Raw genomic sequence first — 19,967 nt, 5'->3', positions numbered from 1 at the left:
GGCATCAATGAGGATTTACAAGACCATTTTTCTTTATGTGAGACATGACAAAGTATCAAATCATTTACACCAAAATGAGATTTTTAGAAAGCGCATAAAAGTACTTCAGCAAATAATGTCCATTTCATCTTATTAATACAAGTTAATTAGGTACATAAAGATCAACTAACTACTAATATAAACTCTTTCCTTTCTGTGATTGAAAACGAACAAAGAACAAAGCTTTCGAATAAAATGTGACTGATGTGAATCTTGGAAGCTAAATGGTTCCAAGTAAAGCTTCAGGTTGACTTCCAGAGATTTAAAAGAAAAAAAGGAAAGACTGCTACAACAATTCTTGGGAAGTAGAATTCTGTAGGCCAAATAATAGGGAAAAGGTATGTCATTAGTAATTATATTAATACAAAATATATATAGCTCAGATTAAAGACATCTCTGTATTACAGTCTGCCTTCTCAAGCTTTCTGGGAAAATTCTGCCAGAATCAGTTAATAGATCTCTTTCTTCTGCCATCTATTTGCCTAGTAGGTGTAGTTTTTTACTTCCCTTACTTTAATATGCAAAGTTGCAGTGCTAACAATCATTTTGTAAATTTAGGTTATGAGGAATATATATGGTATTAAACAAACACATTCAATACATTCATTTCCAAAACATCAAAGTTCTTTTGTAGTTATTAGTTCTTAGTTTTATTTTGATGTAGTATATAATGCAATAATTTTTTTTTTTTTTTTTTGTGGTACGTGGGCCTCTCACTGTTGTGGCCTCTCCCGTTTGCGGAGCACAGGCTCAGGACGCACAGGCTCAGCGGCCATGGCTCACGGGCCCAGCCGCTCCGCGGCATGTGGGATCCTCCCGGACCGGTGCACAAACCCGTGTCCCCTGCATCGGCAGGCGGACTCTCAACCACTGCGACACCAGGGAAGCCCAATAATGCAATAATATTTTAAAAGTGAGATTAACAAATTACATAAACTCTCTGGGCGTCAGTTTTCTTACAGTAAAATTTATTTTTAAATACGTCTTTGCCTGAAAAAAAGAAAACCCTCCTGGCAAACTGCCATTTTCATTTGCATCAAATTACCAAAGATGTAAACAAAAAATTGATAATACTTAGCCCTACTGAGGAACTGCCATGTGAAGCAGCAATTCAGTTTTGTGCTTCATTCCCACCTGACCCACATTTTTTTCTAAGCAGGAATTCTAAATGAGCCTTTGAAAAAAGTGTTCAGTAGAATATCACTTAAGGGCCAATTAAAGTGGTGCAACAAAAATGTGGCAGAATACCAAAAACACTAAGGAACAAGCCTTTTCTTTTTTTCCAGCCTCTCCCACCTCTCAAGCTTACTTGTTTAGTATGAATCAGGTTAAATGAAGCTTGGAAGTCATTACGTTGTGAAAGATGCACGGTAAACATGAAAAGATTATGTCCAAGTTCAGTGGATGTTAGCTGTAAATTTCAAAACCAAATCAGCGCTTCAAGTACCTTGGAACAAATGGGGAAAATCTCAGATGACTGCACCCCAGAGGTATTAAGAACAAGTTTTGCTGGAAGCACATCTATCAAAAATGAATACTGCACTGACATTCTCACAGAAAGGAGATAGAGAATATTCAAAAACCCTTCTCCAGAAAACAAATACAGGAGAATAATTTCAGTGTGGAAATTAGAAGGGAAAAGGGCAGGGATCTATTTCTTCTACTACATTTCTTCGTTTTGTTTTTAAATAAATGTGTAATATGATGATATGCCCTATGTGTCCCCCACCACTAATTCCTTTTTTAACCCAAGGCCTTCCTGTACCTCACAGCCTGTTTGAAACAAAACCAAGAGAGGATCATTTCAAGAGAGACCAAAAAAAAGCCATTCTTGGCTTTTGGATTTTTAAAATAGGCTTTGAAAATTCACTGCAGAGACAACAGTCTTTAGAGAAAGGCCTTCTGATATTAAAAGCTCTACTTATGGATACCAAAAGCGCAAGGCCCTGATGTGTCGGAACATAAAAGGAGACCAGATAAAGAGTCCAGTCTGTCCAGCCCCAGACAGGCTGAATGTTCCAGAGCCTGGAGGAGAGGAGAGCTGGAGGGAAGCCAGGGCTCTCCATCCCCCTGCCCAGATGGAGACCAGACAGATCCAGAGCTGAGGGGAACTTCTGTCTTGCTTACCAGATTGGACCCAGGAGAATGGCCAGGTTCCAGAATCTCCCACACCTCAACCCTTGTGCAGCACAGTTTCAGGAGAACAGATTTGCTAACAAACCAAGTGTAGGCTGTCAGGCAACCTTCCCTCCTCCCTCCACCAAGACACTGCAGTCCCCAAGTTGCCAGAGAGAGCATTCCCAGGTTTCCAGCCTCCTCTTAAAGGGCATGAGTGAAGCTAAAAGCAGAGCAAGGACCTGGAGGACTCAAAAAGAGATGGGGAGGGTCCCAGCGTGTGGTCCAAAGATCAGTCAGGAAAACACGCATCCCATAATGAGGCAGGAGATAGATGGGCCCCAGGCCGAGCAGCTGGAATCTGTCCCCTGTGGACAGGTACTCCAAGATGAAGACAAGAGAAGGAGGATAGTAAGAGGAGCTGAGCCCTGCCCAGATAAAAACGCAGAGAGACCACATTTTCCTCATTCTCGAAGCCAAGGAGGCCTTCTCAACTACACATGCATGGAAAGGCTCCTCGGAGGTCAAAAAGGGAGGGCGCGACACCCCATGGTAGGTGATGTCAACACACTCATAGGCCTCTTCGCTAGAATCCATGTTGGCTAAGAGACGCACGCGCACACACAGGGGAGGACCCTGAGTTGAACCAAATACAGACTCAGACCCAGGCAAAGCAAGATGATTGGCCACAGCAAACCCGGAAGAAATGTCCCATATAAGTGATTCAAACTACCACGGGGACACGACTCTTTCTCTGCATCTGCCCGTATGAGTCTATTCATACGTACCCTTTTTCCTCCTAATAAACATTTTACCTGTTTCACTACTTTCCATCTCTTTGAGGGAATTCATTTCTACAAAGCTGACGGGCCAGGGGCCTTGTCACTAATCGCTGGTCTAGTGGTTGGGATTCAGCGCTCACTGCCACAGCCCGACTTCAGTCTCTGGCCAGGAATCAAAATCCTGCTTCGAGCCGCTGCAGGCCGAGGCCGCCCGAGATCCGCAAGATGCCAGCAGAGACGAATGAAGACAACTAACGAAGACTTCCCTTTGGCCAAACTTGAGTCAGGCTCCTCTGAGCCCTCTTTCTGACCTGGCCTCTGACCTTGGGCTCTGTCCTTGTTTCGTTTAGTCCAGTTTTAGCAAGAATCCTGCTAGGTCAAGTTAATGGAAATCCCCCACCTGTGACCTCTGACCCCACTCTTCATCCCCCACCTTTGATATCCTATCACTCTGGTCTGCTTTCAGCAAGAACCCTATCAAGTTGGTTTTACCAGAATCCCCCTTTTCCTTAATGCTTCCTCTTAGTAATTTTCCATCCACTGTCCCCCACTCTGGTCCTGAGCTACAAATCCCCGCTTGTTCTTGCTGTATGTGAATACTGAGGTCTCTCTTCCCCTATTGCAACAGTTCTGCAATAAAATTTGCCTTTATGGCTTTAACTTCTGTCTGGCTCTAGTTTTCTTTGATATAATTCAGCCCCTGACAGCAAACTCAAAAGAGAATGCCCAACGATCCAATGTCCCCTCCCCATTAGGTGAGTGTCCAAAACAGACATATAGTCCTGGGAGCAAGACGGGGGTACACCTTGAATTCAAACTTAACAAATATTCATTCTGTAGTCGAAATATTTCAGGCCCTGTTCTAGGAACTAACAGCACTGAATAACATGGACAAACAATCTGTATCTTTATAGAAATTACGTTTAGATGATGAATCAGGCAATAAACAAAGTAAACATAAAATAATAGTATGTCAGAGGATATAAGTGTCGTGAGGAAAAATCAAGTAGAAAAGGAAGCATGAGAGGAAGTACAATTTAAAATAGGGTGCAATTTTAAAGAGGTAGAGAAAGACAGCTTGGAGAAGATGACCTTTGAATCAAAACTTAAAGGTGAGAATAAACACAGAAAACAGTGATTTTAAAGGAGTTTGTACTGAACAGACAAGGATTAGGTTTCCACTATCAAGCTGCATTCTGGCTGCAAGGCCCATTGGGTTTAAATATGAAATTAAGTCCGACGAGAGCAAATGAAGAACATTACATATGAGCACATTTTAAAGTTTGTGGTCTGTGGAATTTACTCGCTACACATAAAAAGCGTATATAAATATTTTTTTCTTCACAATCACAGTGTTCATCCTCACAGGAAAAAATCCAGCTGCATTTGTAACACTATTTTTCATTTAGGTAAATATTTACATACACTGAATTTTGTGCATGTGTTTGTGTCTATATGCACAGTATAAATACGGGTCTGCACATTTGGTATCCCTCTAAGCATTCATTTCCGAAAGCCATTTTAAATTTACATATACATATAAGCATTGAGAATATCATTCTTAACCTTCTATCTGCCCCAATATGCTTGAGAGATACCACTTCCCATCACTACAGTGGCTACACAGCATGAGGGGGAAGGAAGTGGTGCAGGAGCGAGGGAATTTAGCACTAGTCTTAAATACCTCTCAAAGGATTCGAACATGCTCTTCCACAATTCAACACTACCTCTTACTTCCCAGCGATACATACAAGCAACCAGTTCCTGACCTATGTTTTGGTTTAACAGCAGAGAAGTGCTAACAAAAAGTCTGAATAAAAGGCATTGGTATTCAGACAAGGATTTTATTTTCATTTAAACCTTTACATTTTAAAAAAATCTCAGCTACTCAGGGATATGAGATACTGGGAACCACAAGCTCTGGGACTGGATTCTTTTTCAGTTGCATTTTTCTTTATTCCTGTAGCAACTGCACTCTGCTCATCAAACTCTGCAGTGGGTCAAGAGCTTAATTTTACAAGTGTGGGAAGGTTTATGAATTTAAGAACAGACAGTTATGTGCTGTACCATTCAGCTGCCTGCTGGTTTGTTTAGAGGAGGAAGAGGGAGAAAGGGAGAAATGAGCTACAATCAATCACATGTTTTTTAAAAGTCTTTAAGGATTTTAAGTGAAATGATCTGTATTATCAGGGGGGAAAAAAAAACACCTAACACTCAGATCGCCTATTTTCAAATAGGGAATGTAGCACATCATTCTAACTACAGTTTGAGTCTACGCGTATCCTTAAATCTGAAATGGGTCTCCTGTAGGAAGCATATAGTTGGGTCTTGTGTTTTTATCCACCTAACCACTCCATACCTTTCGAACGGCGAATTCAATCCATTTACATTTAGAGTAATTATTGATATGTAAGGGCACACTAATGCCATCTTATTAATGGCTCTCTGGTTGCTTTGTATTTCCACTGTTTCTTTCTCCTTCTATGTCTACTTCCGTAAACTGATTATTTTCCATGTTGGTGTGCTCTGTTTTCCCTTTCTTTGTCTTTGTGAATCCATTCTATATAGACTTTTGTCTTGTGGTAACCTTGTAAATTACATTAAAAATCGTATAGATAAAACAATCCATCTTAGGCTTATCAGCTGTCACAACTCATCTGTGAAAGCCTATGAAGGCTCCATCTTTTACTCCTCCACCTTGTATTACTTATATTATTGATATTACAACTGATATTACCGATGTTCCAACTTACCTCTTTTTATGTTGTATATTCATTAATGATTTATAGTAGCTATAGTTCTTTTTACTACTCTTTGCCTTTAACTTTTATACTACAGTTGAGTGGGTAACACACACCCCTAACATGGAGTTACAACTCTCTGGGTCAAACTGCCTGTGTTTCTCCATCTCCAGTGTATTGTATACTTTCGTATGTTGTCCTGTTGCTGAGCAGCATCTTTTCATTCCAGCTGGAAGAACTCCTTTCAGCATTTCTTGCAAGGCAGGTCTACTGGCGGTGAACTCCCTCAGCTTTTGTCTGGGAAAGACTTTATTTCTCCTTCTTATCTGAAAGGTAACTTTGTTGCATACACTATTCTTGGCTGGCAATTTTAATCTTTCAACACTTTGAATATGTCATTCTACCCTCTCCTGGCCTGTAGAGGTTCTGCTGAGAAATCAGCTGACAGCCTAATGGGGTTCCTCTGTGCCTTACTTTCTTTTTTCCCCTGATGTGCTTTAAGATAATTTCTTTATCACTGAGTTTTTAAAACTAATTTATTTATGTATTTATTTATTTAAGGCTGCACTGGGTCTTCGTTGCTGCACACGGGCTTTCTTTAGTTGCGTCAAGTGGGGTCTGCTCTTCGTTGCAGTGTGTGGGCTTCTCACTGCAGTGGCCTCTCCTGTTGCAGAGCACGGGCTCTAGGCATGCAGGCCCAGTAGTTGTGGCGCCCAGGCTTAGTTGCTCCGCAGCATGTGGGATCTTCCCGGACCAGGGCTCGAACCCGTGTCCCCTGCGTTGGCAGGGGGGCTTCCAACCGCTGTGCCACCAGAGAAGCCCTATCACTGATTTTTGACAGTTTCATTACAATGTGTCTTGGAGGAAGTCTTTTTACATTGAGATAATAGGGTGTTCTTTTAGCTTTATGGAGTTGTACGTCTAAGTCTGTCCCCAGGCCTGGGAAGTTCTCAACTATTATTTCTTTAAACAAAGTCCCTGCCCCCTTCTCCCTCTCCTCTCCTTCTGGAGCCCAATTATTCAGATATTTGTTTTTCTGATAGAATCTGATAGCTCTTATAGGCTTTCATCACTCTTTTAAATCTTAGTTTCACGTCCTCTGCTAATTGTATTATTTCTACATTCCTATCCTCCAAGTCATTTACTCTTTCTTCTACATGGTCTGCTCTGCTACACATGTTCTGTGTTACACTCATCTCATTCGTTGAATACTTTAGTTCCGGTATTTCTGTTTGTCTCTTTTTATAATTTCATTCTCTTTGTTAGAGTACTCCTTCCATTCATTAATTTTATTTCTGATTTCACTAAATTGCCTTTCTGAGTTTTCCTGTGGCTTGCTGAATCTCTTAATACTATTTTGAATTCTTTATCAGTTAGATCGCAATATTCCACGCCATTGAGCTCAGCTGCTGGAGGATTACCATCGTCTTTTTGTGATGCCATATTCCCTTGACTTTTCCATATTGGTTGTAGTCATGTGTTTCTGCTTTTTGCATTTGAAGTAGCAGAAAGCACCTTAACTGAGCTTTCATGTCTTTTCTGGTTCTTATAACTCACCAGGCTGGCTATCAGAAGCCTCTCTTTTGTTTTCCAGAAGGCGGCGCTATAGCTCAAGCTTGTGGTTTCTCCCTTGCCCATCCACATGGTCTGTCTACTGGAGCTCACTCTCCTTGACCAGAAGTGTGCACAGGGAGCTGGCAGCAGACTGGGAGGGAGGTGTGGGTCTGGCACTTGGTGAGTTAGGGGTGCCCACAGTCCTGGCAGGGAGATCCCGGGAGTGGCACTCCCAAAGGCATGTGGGTAGACTTTCTGCTGAGTGCAGTCCCTTTAAGGCCATTTGAAATTCTTATCTACTTCTATTTCAAAGTCCTCCCAGCCCCTAGCTGCAAGCTCCCACCTTAGTACTCCAGGTGCCAGTGGAGAGAAATGGGTTTCTCCAGCCAAGTCCCACCCAGCCAAGGCAGTAGGGCTCTCTCATGCTCCTCTTTCTCCAAGGAAGAGATGTCTCTGCCACATAAATCAGCCTGATAACCACCTTCTTGGAGGTGGGGTGGTGCTGGGAAAAGTTTCTCCTACTGCTTCCGCTGTGACCAAACTCCTGTTTCTTTTTTCGTTTGTTTGTTTTCTTTGTTCTTTTTTTTCTCCAATGGTGTGTTGGCATCTCTCTTTGGGAGGGCCGGACTTCTGCAAGTTGTCTGTCACGGGTGCGTACCTGCCTGATTCACACTCACCGGATTCTGGTCCCACAGCCAGGAAAGGGGCCCAGGCAGCCTTACTGGCTTCATTAGTTCTGCAGCTTATAGGGAGGTTTCTCTATCTCCTACCAGATGCACTGGTGAGCAAGATTCCTCCTGGGTCCCTGAGAGCTACAGATGCAAATTGCAGAAACCCCACAAAGGGACTCTTATTCATGTACGGGTATCTAATTCACTCATTTATAAAAGGCGGATGAAAAGGAGGAACATCTTATGCTGTCATGTTACAGACACCACTCCTATACTAGGTATTTTAGAAACTGGGGGCCTTGCAGTAAACAAAGCCCCAGCCCCTTATTGAGTGCATATTTCAGTTTAGGTGACCCAAAAGCTAAACGAATAAATAATAACAGCTGTAGAAGTGCAAGTGAAAAAATAAAGCAGGTTAAAGAAAATGATCAGAGCATTATAGATAGAATGCTTAAGGAAGACCTCTCAGAGGAGTTTATATTTAAGCAAAGACTTAAATGAAGTGAGCGTTCTTTTGTGTTTTGTGTTTTTTTTTCTGATTTAAAAAGTCCTTCTCCACCTCATGGTCATGAAGATATTCCACTTGTCTTCAAAAAGTATTTTTGTTTTGTGCAATTGGGTCTTGAACTAACCTGCAAATGTTTGTGTATAGCATAAGGTAGAGACCTAACTTTTTCCTATTTTGCTAGTCAATTATATGAATACCATTGATGGAACAGTTTTCATTTCCCCACTTATTTATAACAAGACCTTTGGCATATGTCAAATTTGTATATATGCATGTATATATTTGGGAACTCTGTCTCAATTTGTCTATCCCAATGCCATTGTAACACTTCCTTCATTACCATAGTTTTATCATAAGTCTTGATATCTAGCAGAGCAAGTTTATCTTCTTTTGTAAAAGACTTCTAGATATTCTTCAACCTTTGAAATTCCACATATATTTTAGAATAGCTTAGCCAGCTGCTTAAAAACCTCTGCTGGTGGAATGACTGGAATAGTATTGATTCTAAGATTAATTGGGGGAGAACTGATATATTTGTTGTACCATCCATGATGATGATCTATCTCTATTTATTTAGATAGTCTTTAAAGACTTTAAATCCAGTTTTAACATTTAGTCTACAGAGGTCTCGCACCTCTTTGGTTAGATTTCTCATCTACCTTAGGGATTTCTTTTTTTTCTTTCCTTTGTTTTTTTTTTTCTTGCACTTCTAAATGAGATTTTTAAAGGTATTGATCTAGCAATACTGCCGTACTTATTGTCAACAAATAATACTGTAGATCCTCCTGAGTTTTCAATGCAATAACATTACCTGCTATTGACAACAGTATGTTTTCTTCCTTTCCAAAACTCATAATTTTTTTCTTGTCTCATTGCATTGGCTATATTGAATACATCAGGTAACAGTACTTTATATGTCTTATTCCTGAATCCTAAAGGAAAATCTTTGGGGTTTTACCTTATAGATTATTGGTTGCTATTGGCCTTTTGTCAGGTTAAGAAGGTTCTCTCAGATTATTGCTTGCTAAGAGTTCATATGCTTATAAGTAAAACATTTTATGAAATATTTATTACTAAATATATTGGTAGGATCATATGAATTTTCTCCTTCACTCTAGTGTGAATAAATATATTTTCTAATGTTAACCCATCTTTTTATTACTGGAATAAATTTAGCTGGGCCATAATATACTACTAAGTTTGCTAATATTTTAACTTAGCATTTTTTTGAATCTATGCCCATAAGTGAAGCTGGATTACAATTTCCCTCCCTCACACTACCCTCATCTGGGCTTTATTTATTTTATTTATTTTATTCTCAGATAATAAGCTGTAAAGTGCTGCTTCTTTTTCATTTGAGATTACCCATTCTTAAATATTTGCTGGAAATCAATAGTAAAGTGGTTTGGGACGTGTGTGTGTATTTTAAACTATTAATTCAATTCCTTTAATAGCTATAGCTCTATTAACATTTTCTTTCTTCATGGGTCAGTTTTGATAATATATACAATTGCCAATATCATTTAACTTAGAAACTAATTTGTTAATTAATAAATTTTTTACAGTTTGCGGTCCCTCTTGAAAATATCCCTATAATTGCTAAAAGAAATATTTCTTTTTTCTTTTATCAATCTTTTCAGAGATTTTTCTTCCTGCCTATTAGGTTTCTAAAACATGCTTTCTCCAGTATTGCTTTAAATATGCAACTCTTATGTTTTGATATGAAGTCTTTGCCTTTGCCATTCTTATATTTTAAATTTTCACAATGATATGTTTGATCTATAAGCTATTTAGAACTATGTTTTAAAAGTTTTAAATATGTCATGACTTTACATGATTTTTTGATTGTTACTGTTATTTCCTGCGATTCAATAAATATGATATCTACGATATCAATGTCCTCATGCTGTAAAGGATGTTGAGTTTTATAAATGTTCCATGTGTTCAGTGTTCTATACATGTCAAGCTTTTAATTTATAGGGGGTTAAATTGTTATTATTCTTCATTAAAATTTATCTGTTACACATATTAGTTTCTGGGAGTTGTGTTAGGAATTATCACTATGATTTTACATTGGTCTATTTTGGAAAATCTATTAATATTTTGCTTTCTTGATTTTTCGAAGCCATTTGACTTGGTGCATACATGAGCAGTATTAGCATAATGCTTATTTTTTGGATCCTTATACAGTATCCTTCTTTCCTTAATTTTGCTTCCAGAGCTGTTTTGTCTTATATAAGGCAACTGACAAAAAGGAAACTGCAATTTCCTTTTGAACAATATTACTTGGAACATCACGTTATGTTTTTTCAACTTTTCACGTTCTGAATTTCTCGATGTGTCTCCTTTAGCTGGGTTTTATTTTTGCGAGGTGTATACAACGTGAGTTATCTTTCTGAATCTAATCTGACAATCACTATATCTTACCTGGAGAATTTCACTGATTTCCACTTACTGAGATTAATGATATATTTGGGTGTATACCTGTCATATTTTTGTTTTTAAAAATAACTATTTTTGGATACACACAAGAGAATATACTTTAAAGCGTTCTAATGAAATGAACTCCATTAACCCACCACCATGGTAAAAATTAGAACATTACCAACACCTTGTATTTATCTGTGTGCTCCTCCCCTTTCAACACCCCTGCCTATACTCCAACAAAGGTAGTTACTATCCAGAATTATGACGCCACTGCTTTAGAAAATCAGTCTTATCAAATAAGCATATATCCCTAAAAATATGTACATGTTTTATGCATATATGGTTTTGAGCCTCAAAACTAGTCCTATACTTTATATATATAACCTTGTAGGATATGCTGTTATACATATTTTTTAATGGAAGGCCTGAGTAAAAAGGTTCGGTGGCCTAAAGGACCTGCTAGAATTTGCACTCGCATAGCAAGCACACGGTTTCTACTTTAATTTTATGTTTATCTGGGGTGACTGATAGAAATTATGGAGTGGCTACTTTGTTTTTATCTCCATGATATTACTTAGCACATGTCCAGGCCTGCTATTTACAACATGCAGGCCTCGGAAGAGTGGCTTGAATACTTAAACTAAACTAAATAAGAAAAAGTAATAATATGTAACAGTTATCATTTATTAAGCACTTATACTCATTTAATCCCTAAAACTTCCCATATTAATACCTGTTAGCAGATGAGAAAGCTGAAGTTTTAAGAAGTTAAACAAGGTCACAGAGATTGTAGCATAGCAGGCAAAATAACTCCGAGAGCATCTAGTGCCTCAGTTTTCTCATCTTAAAGTGGAAATGATAACACTGACTGCATAACTACTCCTAAAATACATTTTCTTTGTAAAAATAAATAAAATTATACATCTTCTGGTGGAAAGTGGGAAACCATATCCAATCAGGACGTGGGCATGCGTGTTCACACACACATACACGAAACAAAAATAACACACTCGTAACACACTACCAAATATTTTGTGAGCTTGTTTCCCCTCTGGGCACTGTGATGGGCTCTCACCCCACCATGGCCTTGATGCAGCCTCTAGTGTAATACAGCAAGCTTAAATTTTGAATCTGAATTTTATAGCTTACGTGTAAGCAAGGCATCTAGGATCCCATCAAGAGTTTTTTTGGGTGCAGTAACACTAAATAAAGTAAGGCACAGACTATTTAATATTGCCTAGACATTCAACTTACTTCTTCGGCAGCTTCATTTTTTTCACCTTTTCTTCGGTGTGTTCATCTGATATACCCACATGACATCCTAATGCCAACAAAGTCCTGGAAAAGAAAACCAGACATAAGCTGCAACAATTCCTTCCCTATGTCCAGAACAACCCAACATAACAGCACCTGGGCATGAGGTATAACAGTCCACCTCGAATGCAGAGAGAAGTATTTTGTTTTAAAGCAAAAGGAAAGCTTACTTAGTTGTAAAGTATTTACTGTTGAGTAATGAGTAGGACATTTGAAAATTAAATGTTTCAATTCAAACACAAAAAGGAACATATTGAAAAGTAAGTCTCTCTACAATCCCTTCCTTCTATTCCTGTTTCTTTCCCTAAAGGCACTGATTGCTACGAATTCCTGAATGTCCTGCTACAATCTATGCATATTCTAAAGCAGCTGTGTGTGTGTGTGCGTGTGTGTGTGTGTGTGTGTCGTTGTTGTTTCTGCTTTCCTCTTACGCATTGGTTATGTGTAAGAGTTCTCCACAGTTTGCTATCTTGGCTTTACAATATAACTTTGATATATGACTTTGACTTACTGTCCTTCATATAAAGCTGGTTTATTTTTCAATAGGTCTGAAGTGTCCCATTCACTGAGTGTGTCATAATGTCTTACCCAATTCTCTGTTCACTATCTTTTGTTATTACAAACAATGCTGCAATGAATAACCTTATACATTTAAATACATGTACTGTATCCTTCATCTGTAGGATAAATTCCTAGACATGCAATTACTGGGTCACAGGGGTGGTATATTTCAGAGTTTGACAAATATTGCCAAATGTCTATAGAGCTGGTAATCATTTATATTTCCACCAGCAAGGTATGACACTGCCTATTTCCCATACCTGGCCCAACACAGAGTTATCAATTAATATGCTAATGAGATGTCTCATTTACAGTTTTAATTGGCATTTTTCTTAATATAAGTGCACTTGAGCACCTTTTTCGTATGCTTTGGCGATATCTGTATTTCCTTTTTTCTGTGAAAACATTCCTTGTTCACTTTTCTGTTAGATTTGGGTTTTGTTGTGGCAGTTCAGAAGCCCTTCAAATATATGAGATATGAGTTACAAATATTTTCTCCAGTTTGTTATTTGTCTTTTTACTTTCTTTATGCTGTTCTTTCTAGGTAGAGCTTTAAATTTGTTTTTATATAACTGAAATTTTCTATCTTTCAAAAATGGCTTCTGAGTTTTATGTGATACTTAAGAGATTTCCCAATTGTTAAATCACTTGAAGTAACCGTCCTTACTTTTTTGATGGGGAAGGGGTGGAGGAGGGAAGGCTATATGTCTTAAGGTAGAGATTTAACTTTATTTCCCAGATGGATACCCAGATCTGCACAAAATATTTACTGAATAATCCATTTTCACCACTTACTTGAAATGCTACTTTTATGATACACTGAAGTCCCCATATGTTTTAAAATCCTTTTCTGGACTTCCTAGTCTAGAAAAATCTCCCTTTCACATGACACATGGGTGTTCCAATTGGCCAGAAACAGTTTATCCAGTGTTTAGATACACTGTATTTTTTACTCCCTTTAATGAATAAGCTTTTGCTGATTTTCCCAAGAAAGATCCTCACCATCCACATTTAGAACTCAATGTTATAAGCTCCCAGACTTAGGTAGAACAACACCCTTTACTATTCATGACAATGAGTGGTTCCACCTATCTCAATAGAATAAGATGCAACAGCATAAACTTTGTGGATGACAGAATTTCTAAGGTGGGTCAGTTGCAAAAGGAAGGTAGCAAGTATCTAAAATCCATCTATACTTACCCTCCATCACATTTAAAAAATGACAATATGGAGACAGATATAGATACACACACACACACACACACAGTTATCAAATTAAATTTTAGGTTATATATGGCAAAATTGAGATGAGCCCGTGAAATTACCTTTGGAGTGTGAAACTGCAAAAATATGGATAGAGCAAGAGCTAACTGAAGCTATGAAATTATCTAAAGAATGTGCCACTTCAGATGAGACTGACTGGCAACAGAAGAATCAAAAATTGACTCACAGAACAAACACAGGCTATGCTTATTCAAACACTGTCCAAGGAACAGGAAGTTTCCTGCCATCATCCTGCATTCATTTATCTATTCAGTAAGTATCTTTTGAAAGCCAGGTCCTGTGCTAAGTTCTGGGGATAAGGCTACAGGCTGGTGAGGACCAAGACAAAAATTAACTATAACACAGTGTCTTGCATGCAGTGACATACGTACAGGGCTATGAAAGGGTCAAGTAGGATCCCAAACCCAGCTCTAAGGGAACTCAAGGGTGACAATAACATTGGGATTTATCTTAAATCCAGGTAGTTAAGCTTCTGAGTGCGTGCCTGCCAAGCAATCTGATTATAATGTATGGAGAACCCTGCCTAATTCATTAAGTGACGATAATGGCTAGCACTGTATGACCATCGCTACAATCCAGTTTTAGAATATTTCCATCACCCCATCAGATTCTCCATGCCTGTCTGCAGTCACTGATCATCCCCACCCTCAAGCAATCATAAATGTGCTTTCTGTCTCTAAAGAATTGCCTTTTCTGGACTTCCCTGGTGGCGCAGTGGTTGAGAGTCCGCCTGCCAATGCAGGGGATGCGGGTTCGTGCCCCGGTCTGGGGGGATCCCACATGCCGCGGAGCAGCTGGGCCCATGAACCATGGCCACTGAGCCTGCGCTCCGCAACGGGAGAGGCCCACGTACCGCAAAAAAAAAAAAAAAAAAAAAAAAAAAAAATTGTCTTTTCTGGACATTTCACCTAAATAGAATCATACAGTATTGAATCTTTCATGCCAGGCTTCTTTGACTTACGTTCTTTAGGTTGATCCGTGCTGTAATGCACATTAGTAGTTTATTTCCTTTTATTGTTAAATAGTATTGCATTGTGTGGCTCTATTACGTGTTGTTTATCCATTCACCAGCTGATGGATGTTCGCAGTTTTTCCAGTTTGGGGACGTTATGTATAATGCTTCTATGAACATGTCTTTGTGTCAACATAGGCTTTCATTTCTCTTGGGTAGGTACATAGGAGTAGAGTTGCTAGGTTGTATCATAAATTTACGTTTAATGTTTTAAGAAACCACCAAGTGGCAGGGCCATTTTACATTCCCATCAGTAATACATGTAGATTTCAGGTTTTTTTCTATATCTGCACCAACACTGAGTGTATCTGTCATTTTGATTATGGCTATTGCAGCATGTGTGCGGTAGTATCTCATTGTGATTTAGTTTGCATTTTCCTAATGACTAATGATGTTGAGCATCTTTTCATGTGCTTATTAGCCATTCACATATCTTCTTTATTAAAATATATACTCAAGCGTTTTGCCTGTTTTTTAATTGGGCCGTATGTATTCTTATTACAGAGTTGTAAGAGTTACCTATATATTCTGTGTACAAGTTCTTTATCAGGACTTGTATGATTTACTACAAACCCTATAAATGTAAACTTACATGATTTATAAATATTTTCTCCCAATCTGTGGCCTGAGTCTCCATCTCCTATGTGGTTTCTTTTGTATTACAAAAGGTTTTACTTTCAATGAGATCCAGTGTATTGATTTTGTTTTCTTTTATGGATCGCATTTTGGGCATCATATCTAAGGACTCTATGTCTAACCCAAAGAGACTTTTAAATGAGAACAACAGACCATTTAAAAAATCTATTCAATGCTATCAACCACACCAAGTTCTCTGAATAAGAACTCTTTGGTCTTTTTATTATCTTTATTAAAACCATTTTATTTGACTTAACACCGTTCAACTGACCCATTTAAAATGGTTTTAAAGTCTGCAGAGGGTGGGGAGAGAGCAGCGTGAGCTGTGGAGCTTGTGCAGAGGTTAGCAGAGAGGAACAGAGTATGGGAAGTGGAAAAGGACGAGCTGGAGGTGGGCTCTCCATCTGATTCCTGTGCTTCCGACAGTAACCTGCATATGCATTCAGCACATATTTGCTACAAGATTAAGTGGCAATTATTGGTTCGTGCTGCAATTTAGCACTTCAAGTATATGACCACCGACAAGAAGAGGAAACAGACTGGCACAAAGCCACAGAGAGAACAGGAGGCACCCTGTCCGTGATTACCATTTGGTATACAAAAGCCTGGCTAGAGACTGAGCTTTATTGCTTATTCGTTGGTTCATTCATTCGAGAAACATTTACTGAGCTCTGTGTAAAGTTCAAAAGATGGTGAATAAAATCAAAATCAGATGCCTGCCCTCAAGAAACTTAGGTCTGGTGGAGTGGAGACGCCATCCTGTGATTATACATAGCTGGACAGTTTCTATGCTGAGAGATACAAACAGGCTGAGTGCCTATGAAAGGGGGCTTTATTGAATCAAGGAGCTCAGCAAATGTTTCCCGAAGAAGTGACCCGAGATGTAAAGGATGAGAACAGGGCATGGAGGGGAGCATTTCAGGAAGTGGACGTAAAGAAGGGGAAAGGAACGTGCAAACAGGTGTGCAAAACAAAGTCTAGTGTGATGGCAAGCAAGGAAAAAGAAGAGCAGCCTCCTACATGATGATGGTGGTAAGAAGGGAAGCAAGACCTTGCAGGACCACTGGGCAAATTAAGGTACTGCCTTTATCTTAAGAGCAATGGGAAGCCATTAAAAGAATTCAAATAGGGAGAAATGACACTAAATATTTGAAAAAGATCAGAGTACAGAATGGGTAAGAGAAGAGCTAGCTTAATATTTCAACTGGATCTGTCAGGACAGTTTTATAGTTTCAGGTGGGGAATAATGGTAGCTTAGGCTAAAGGCATGGAAGCAACCTCAATGTCCCTCAATAGATGAATGGATAAAGAAGATGTGGTACATTTACACAATGTAATATTACTCAGCCATAAAAAAGAATGAAATAGTGCCATTTGCAGCAACATGATTAGACCTAGAGATTGTCATACTGAGTGAAGTAAGCCAGACAGAGGAAGACACATATCATAGCATTTGACTTATGTGTGAAGTCTAAAAAAAAAAAGACAGACACAAATGAACTTATTTACAGAACAGAAACAGACCCACAGACATACAAAACAAACTTACGGTTACCAAAGGGGAAAGGGAGGGGAGGGATAAATTAGGCGGTTGGGATTTATACATATTACTATATATAAAATAGATAACCAACAAGGACCTACGGTATAGCCCAGGGAACTATATTCAATATCTTGTAATAAACTATAATGGGAAAGAATCTGAAAAAGAATATACATACATATACATATATATATGTATAACTGAATCACCTTGCTGTACACCTGAAACTAACACAACATTGTAAATCAACTAGACTTCAACTTAAAAAAATGGTAGCTTAGGCTAGGGTGGTACAGCGCTGTTCTGGAAGAGGGTGTCAGCATTTCTGCAGTGCTGTACAGCACACAGATGACCATTCAAATCGGAAGTAAGCTGTCTTTTTCAACAATTTACGTGATAAAAAAAATCACAGAAAGAGCAACAGAAATTCACATTCACACGAAATCACCCAACATCCAAAATAAGGAATATTCTGAAATAATCGTTTGCTTATTTGTCACTTGGCACTCCTGAGAATTTAAATGAGTAAAGTTGCTAATCCCACCCACAGTATTTTTTTTTTAAACTGAACTTTATGGAGTGCTTCTTCTGTTAGGCATTACGGTGCTAGAGGCTTTATCAGTATTGTATCATTTAGTCCCCACTACAATTCCATAAAGTAGATACACTATGATCCCCATTTTAAACTGATGCTAAAAAGTCTAAGGTTCAGAGAACCTAAGATCCCCTTTGTAGGAGCAAGTCCTTAAATCTAGACCATCCAACCATCTAGGCTCTATGTTCTTACCCACTCTGCTCTAGTGCCTATCAACTAACCAAGTGAATAAGGGAAATACATAAAGTACTGTACTTTCTTTAACTACTGGAATTGGGCATAGTGTGAATTTTGGAGAAATAGGAGCTCTTTTCCCCCTAATTTAAATTTTAAAGAAACAAGTGAAATTAGTTCATCATAAAACCATATAAATATTAACAAATATGAAAAGGGTTATTAGCATTCGCCATAGGCAACAGCACCATGGTACGTGCAGTCTGATTTAATCAAACCAGCCACCAGTAGCTGTTAGGAATGAGATTAGGTTATGTGTAGCAGTCAAAGGCTCAACATACCAGGGAGACTGGTAATGGAGATCTCTACATTCCAGGCTTCCCAGGATTTGCCTAGTTAGCTTAGCTGTCAATTGCTAAAATTATAGGGAATGTACTGCAAATTTAACTAAAATATCTTAGGCCATGAACTTTCAATAAAAACATTTTGTTGTAAAAGATGGGCAAATAATGGGCTGACGTGAGTTAGCAAGCTAAATGTACAAGCTTCACATCAAGACCACAAAGGAAGACAGGAGACCCTGAAGAGGCGGTCACAGTGATGTGTTCTGCATTCCTTATTACAGGCAAGCTTGGTCATTTTTTACCTGTAGTGGTTTCTCAATTCACTCGATTTGTATATACTCCTTTTCCTTTTAAGTTACTAGTAGAACCTAAACTCATTCTAGGCCCAATTTGTTAATTTTCATAAGGAAAATCACTACCAGATCTTTGAAGATATATACCTGGACCCAAATCCTAGAATTTGAAACAGTGCCTAAGTTTTATGTTCTGGGTCTTTGGTAAAATAACTTCAATAGAACTAGCTCTTTGCACTTAACAAAACTGAAACAAAACAGAAAAAGGACAAAAGTATTGGTTTATTCCTAATATAAGCAGGTTTTGAGGTAAGTGACCTATTGGAACAAATCCAGTTCTTCGAGGCCATCAAGGATGGAAAAGTGCAAAACTATATACTTAATAAGGTACTTCCTAAGTACTTGGCTGATTTGGCAGTTGTCTAACCATTACTGAGTTAATGAAAGGACCCTATTTTCTGATCACGCATCACCAAGTCTTACAGTGAAAAACTGTTCTAGACTAGAAGCTAGAGAAGCTGGATCCCAGTCCCAGCACAGCTACTAACTAGCTGTGTCAGGGCACTTGACAGTTCTATGAGAATCCCCGGCTGTGACATCACTGGTAAACCTGAAATAATAACACTCACAGCCCAGTGTGCTGCTAGGAAGATTAACCCAATACCTGTAAGTGAGGGTGTATGTGAAAAGGCAAAGCTCTAAATAAATAAACATACTAATTAGTATAAAGTATCATATGGTATTACCACTAACACTAATAATAAATGCCATTATTCAAAGCTCAATGCAATACCTTAAATTGGTATAAAAATTTCTAAACACTTGTTCAAACCTTCATTTACCTAGTCACACACTGGTAACAATTTATGACTGACATTCTGAGGAGCACTGCATCCAATGCCAAAATCCTTGTATTCCGAAAAACCCATAAACATCTGTAGAATACTCTTTGGGAGATACTTACATAGAGCACAAAGACATAAAGTTAATATGCTCAAAGTCTGTTCCAAACAAATATTGATCCAATCTACCAATGCATTATGGAAATTTCTAACTGGAATTAAAATGAGTGAAAGCATAATATCAACACTTGGTTTCTTTCGTGTAATACAGATAGGAAGATAGGAAATCTAAGACACTCACTTCAGGGTCTCAAGCGACATCTGTAAGTTGTAATTGCGTTCCTGTTCAGGCAGCTTGCAGAACTCCACCAGACACGGGTGCTGTCTCTTATTGTCATCTCTAACCTGAAACAGAACAGGATATCCACATATAATAGTTTCTAAGGTCAGATACTAGCAATGGTAATCTAATTGCATGGAGGAAAGCGAAGGGGGAAGCAAGAAGGGAAACCCAGACCATCATTCCAGCTAA

At 38.6% G+C, this 19,967-nt stretch overlaps 1 protein-coding gene across 1 annotated transcript in view; it reads right to left on the bottom strand.

Moving 5' to 3' along the window:
* The window catches only part of RYR2 (ryanodine receptor 2), a 721,906-nt gene that overhangs the window by 293,539 nt on the left and 408,400 nt on the right, over positions 1-19,967 (bottom strand). The window contains exons 22-23 of the mRNA XM_029245584.1: positions 19,737-19,840; positions 12,092-12,175 (exon numbers count right to left, since the gene is read on the bottom strand). Coding sequence (XP_029101417.1) covers positions 12,092-12,175; positions 19,737-19,840 — 188 coding nt within the window. The remainder of the gene's footprint in view (positions 1-12,091; positions 12,176-19,736; positions 19,841-19,967) is intronic.

The sequence above is a fragment of the Monodon monoceros genome, unplaced genomic scaffold (assembly GCF_005190385.1).
Source record: "Monodon monoceros isolate NGI ecotype Baffin Bay Population unplaced genomic scaffold, NGI_Narwhal_1 Super_Scaffold_4, whole genome shotgun sequence".
Lineage (NCBI taxonomy): Eukaryota > Metazoa > Chordata > Mammalia > Artiodactyla > Monodontidae > Monodon > Monodon monoceros.
This window is presented reverse-complemented; position numbering and strand designations above follow the sequence as displayed.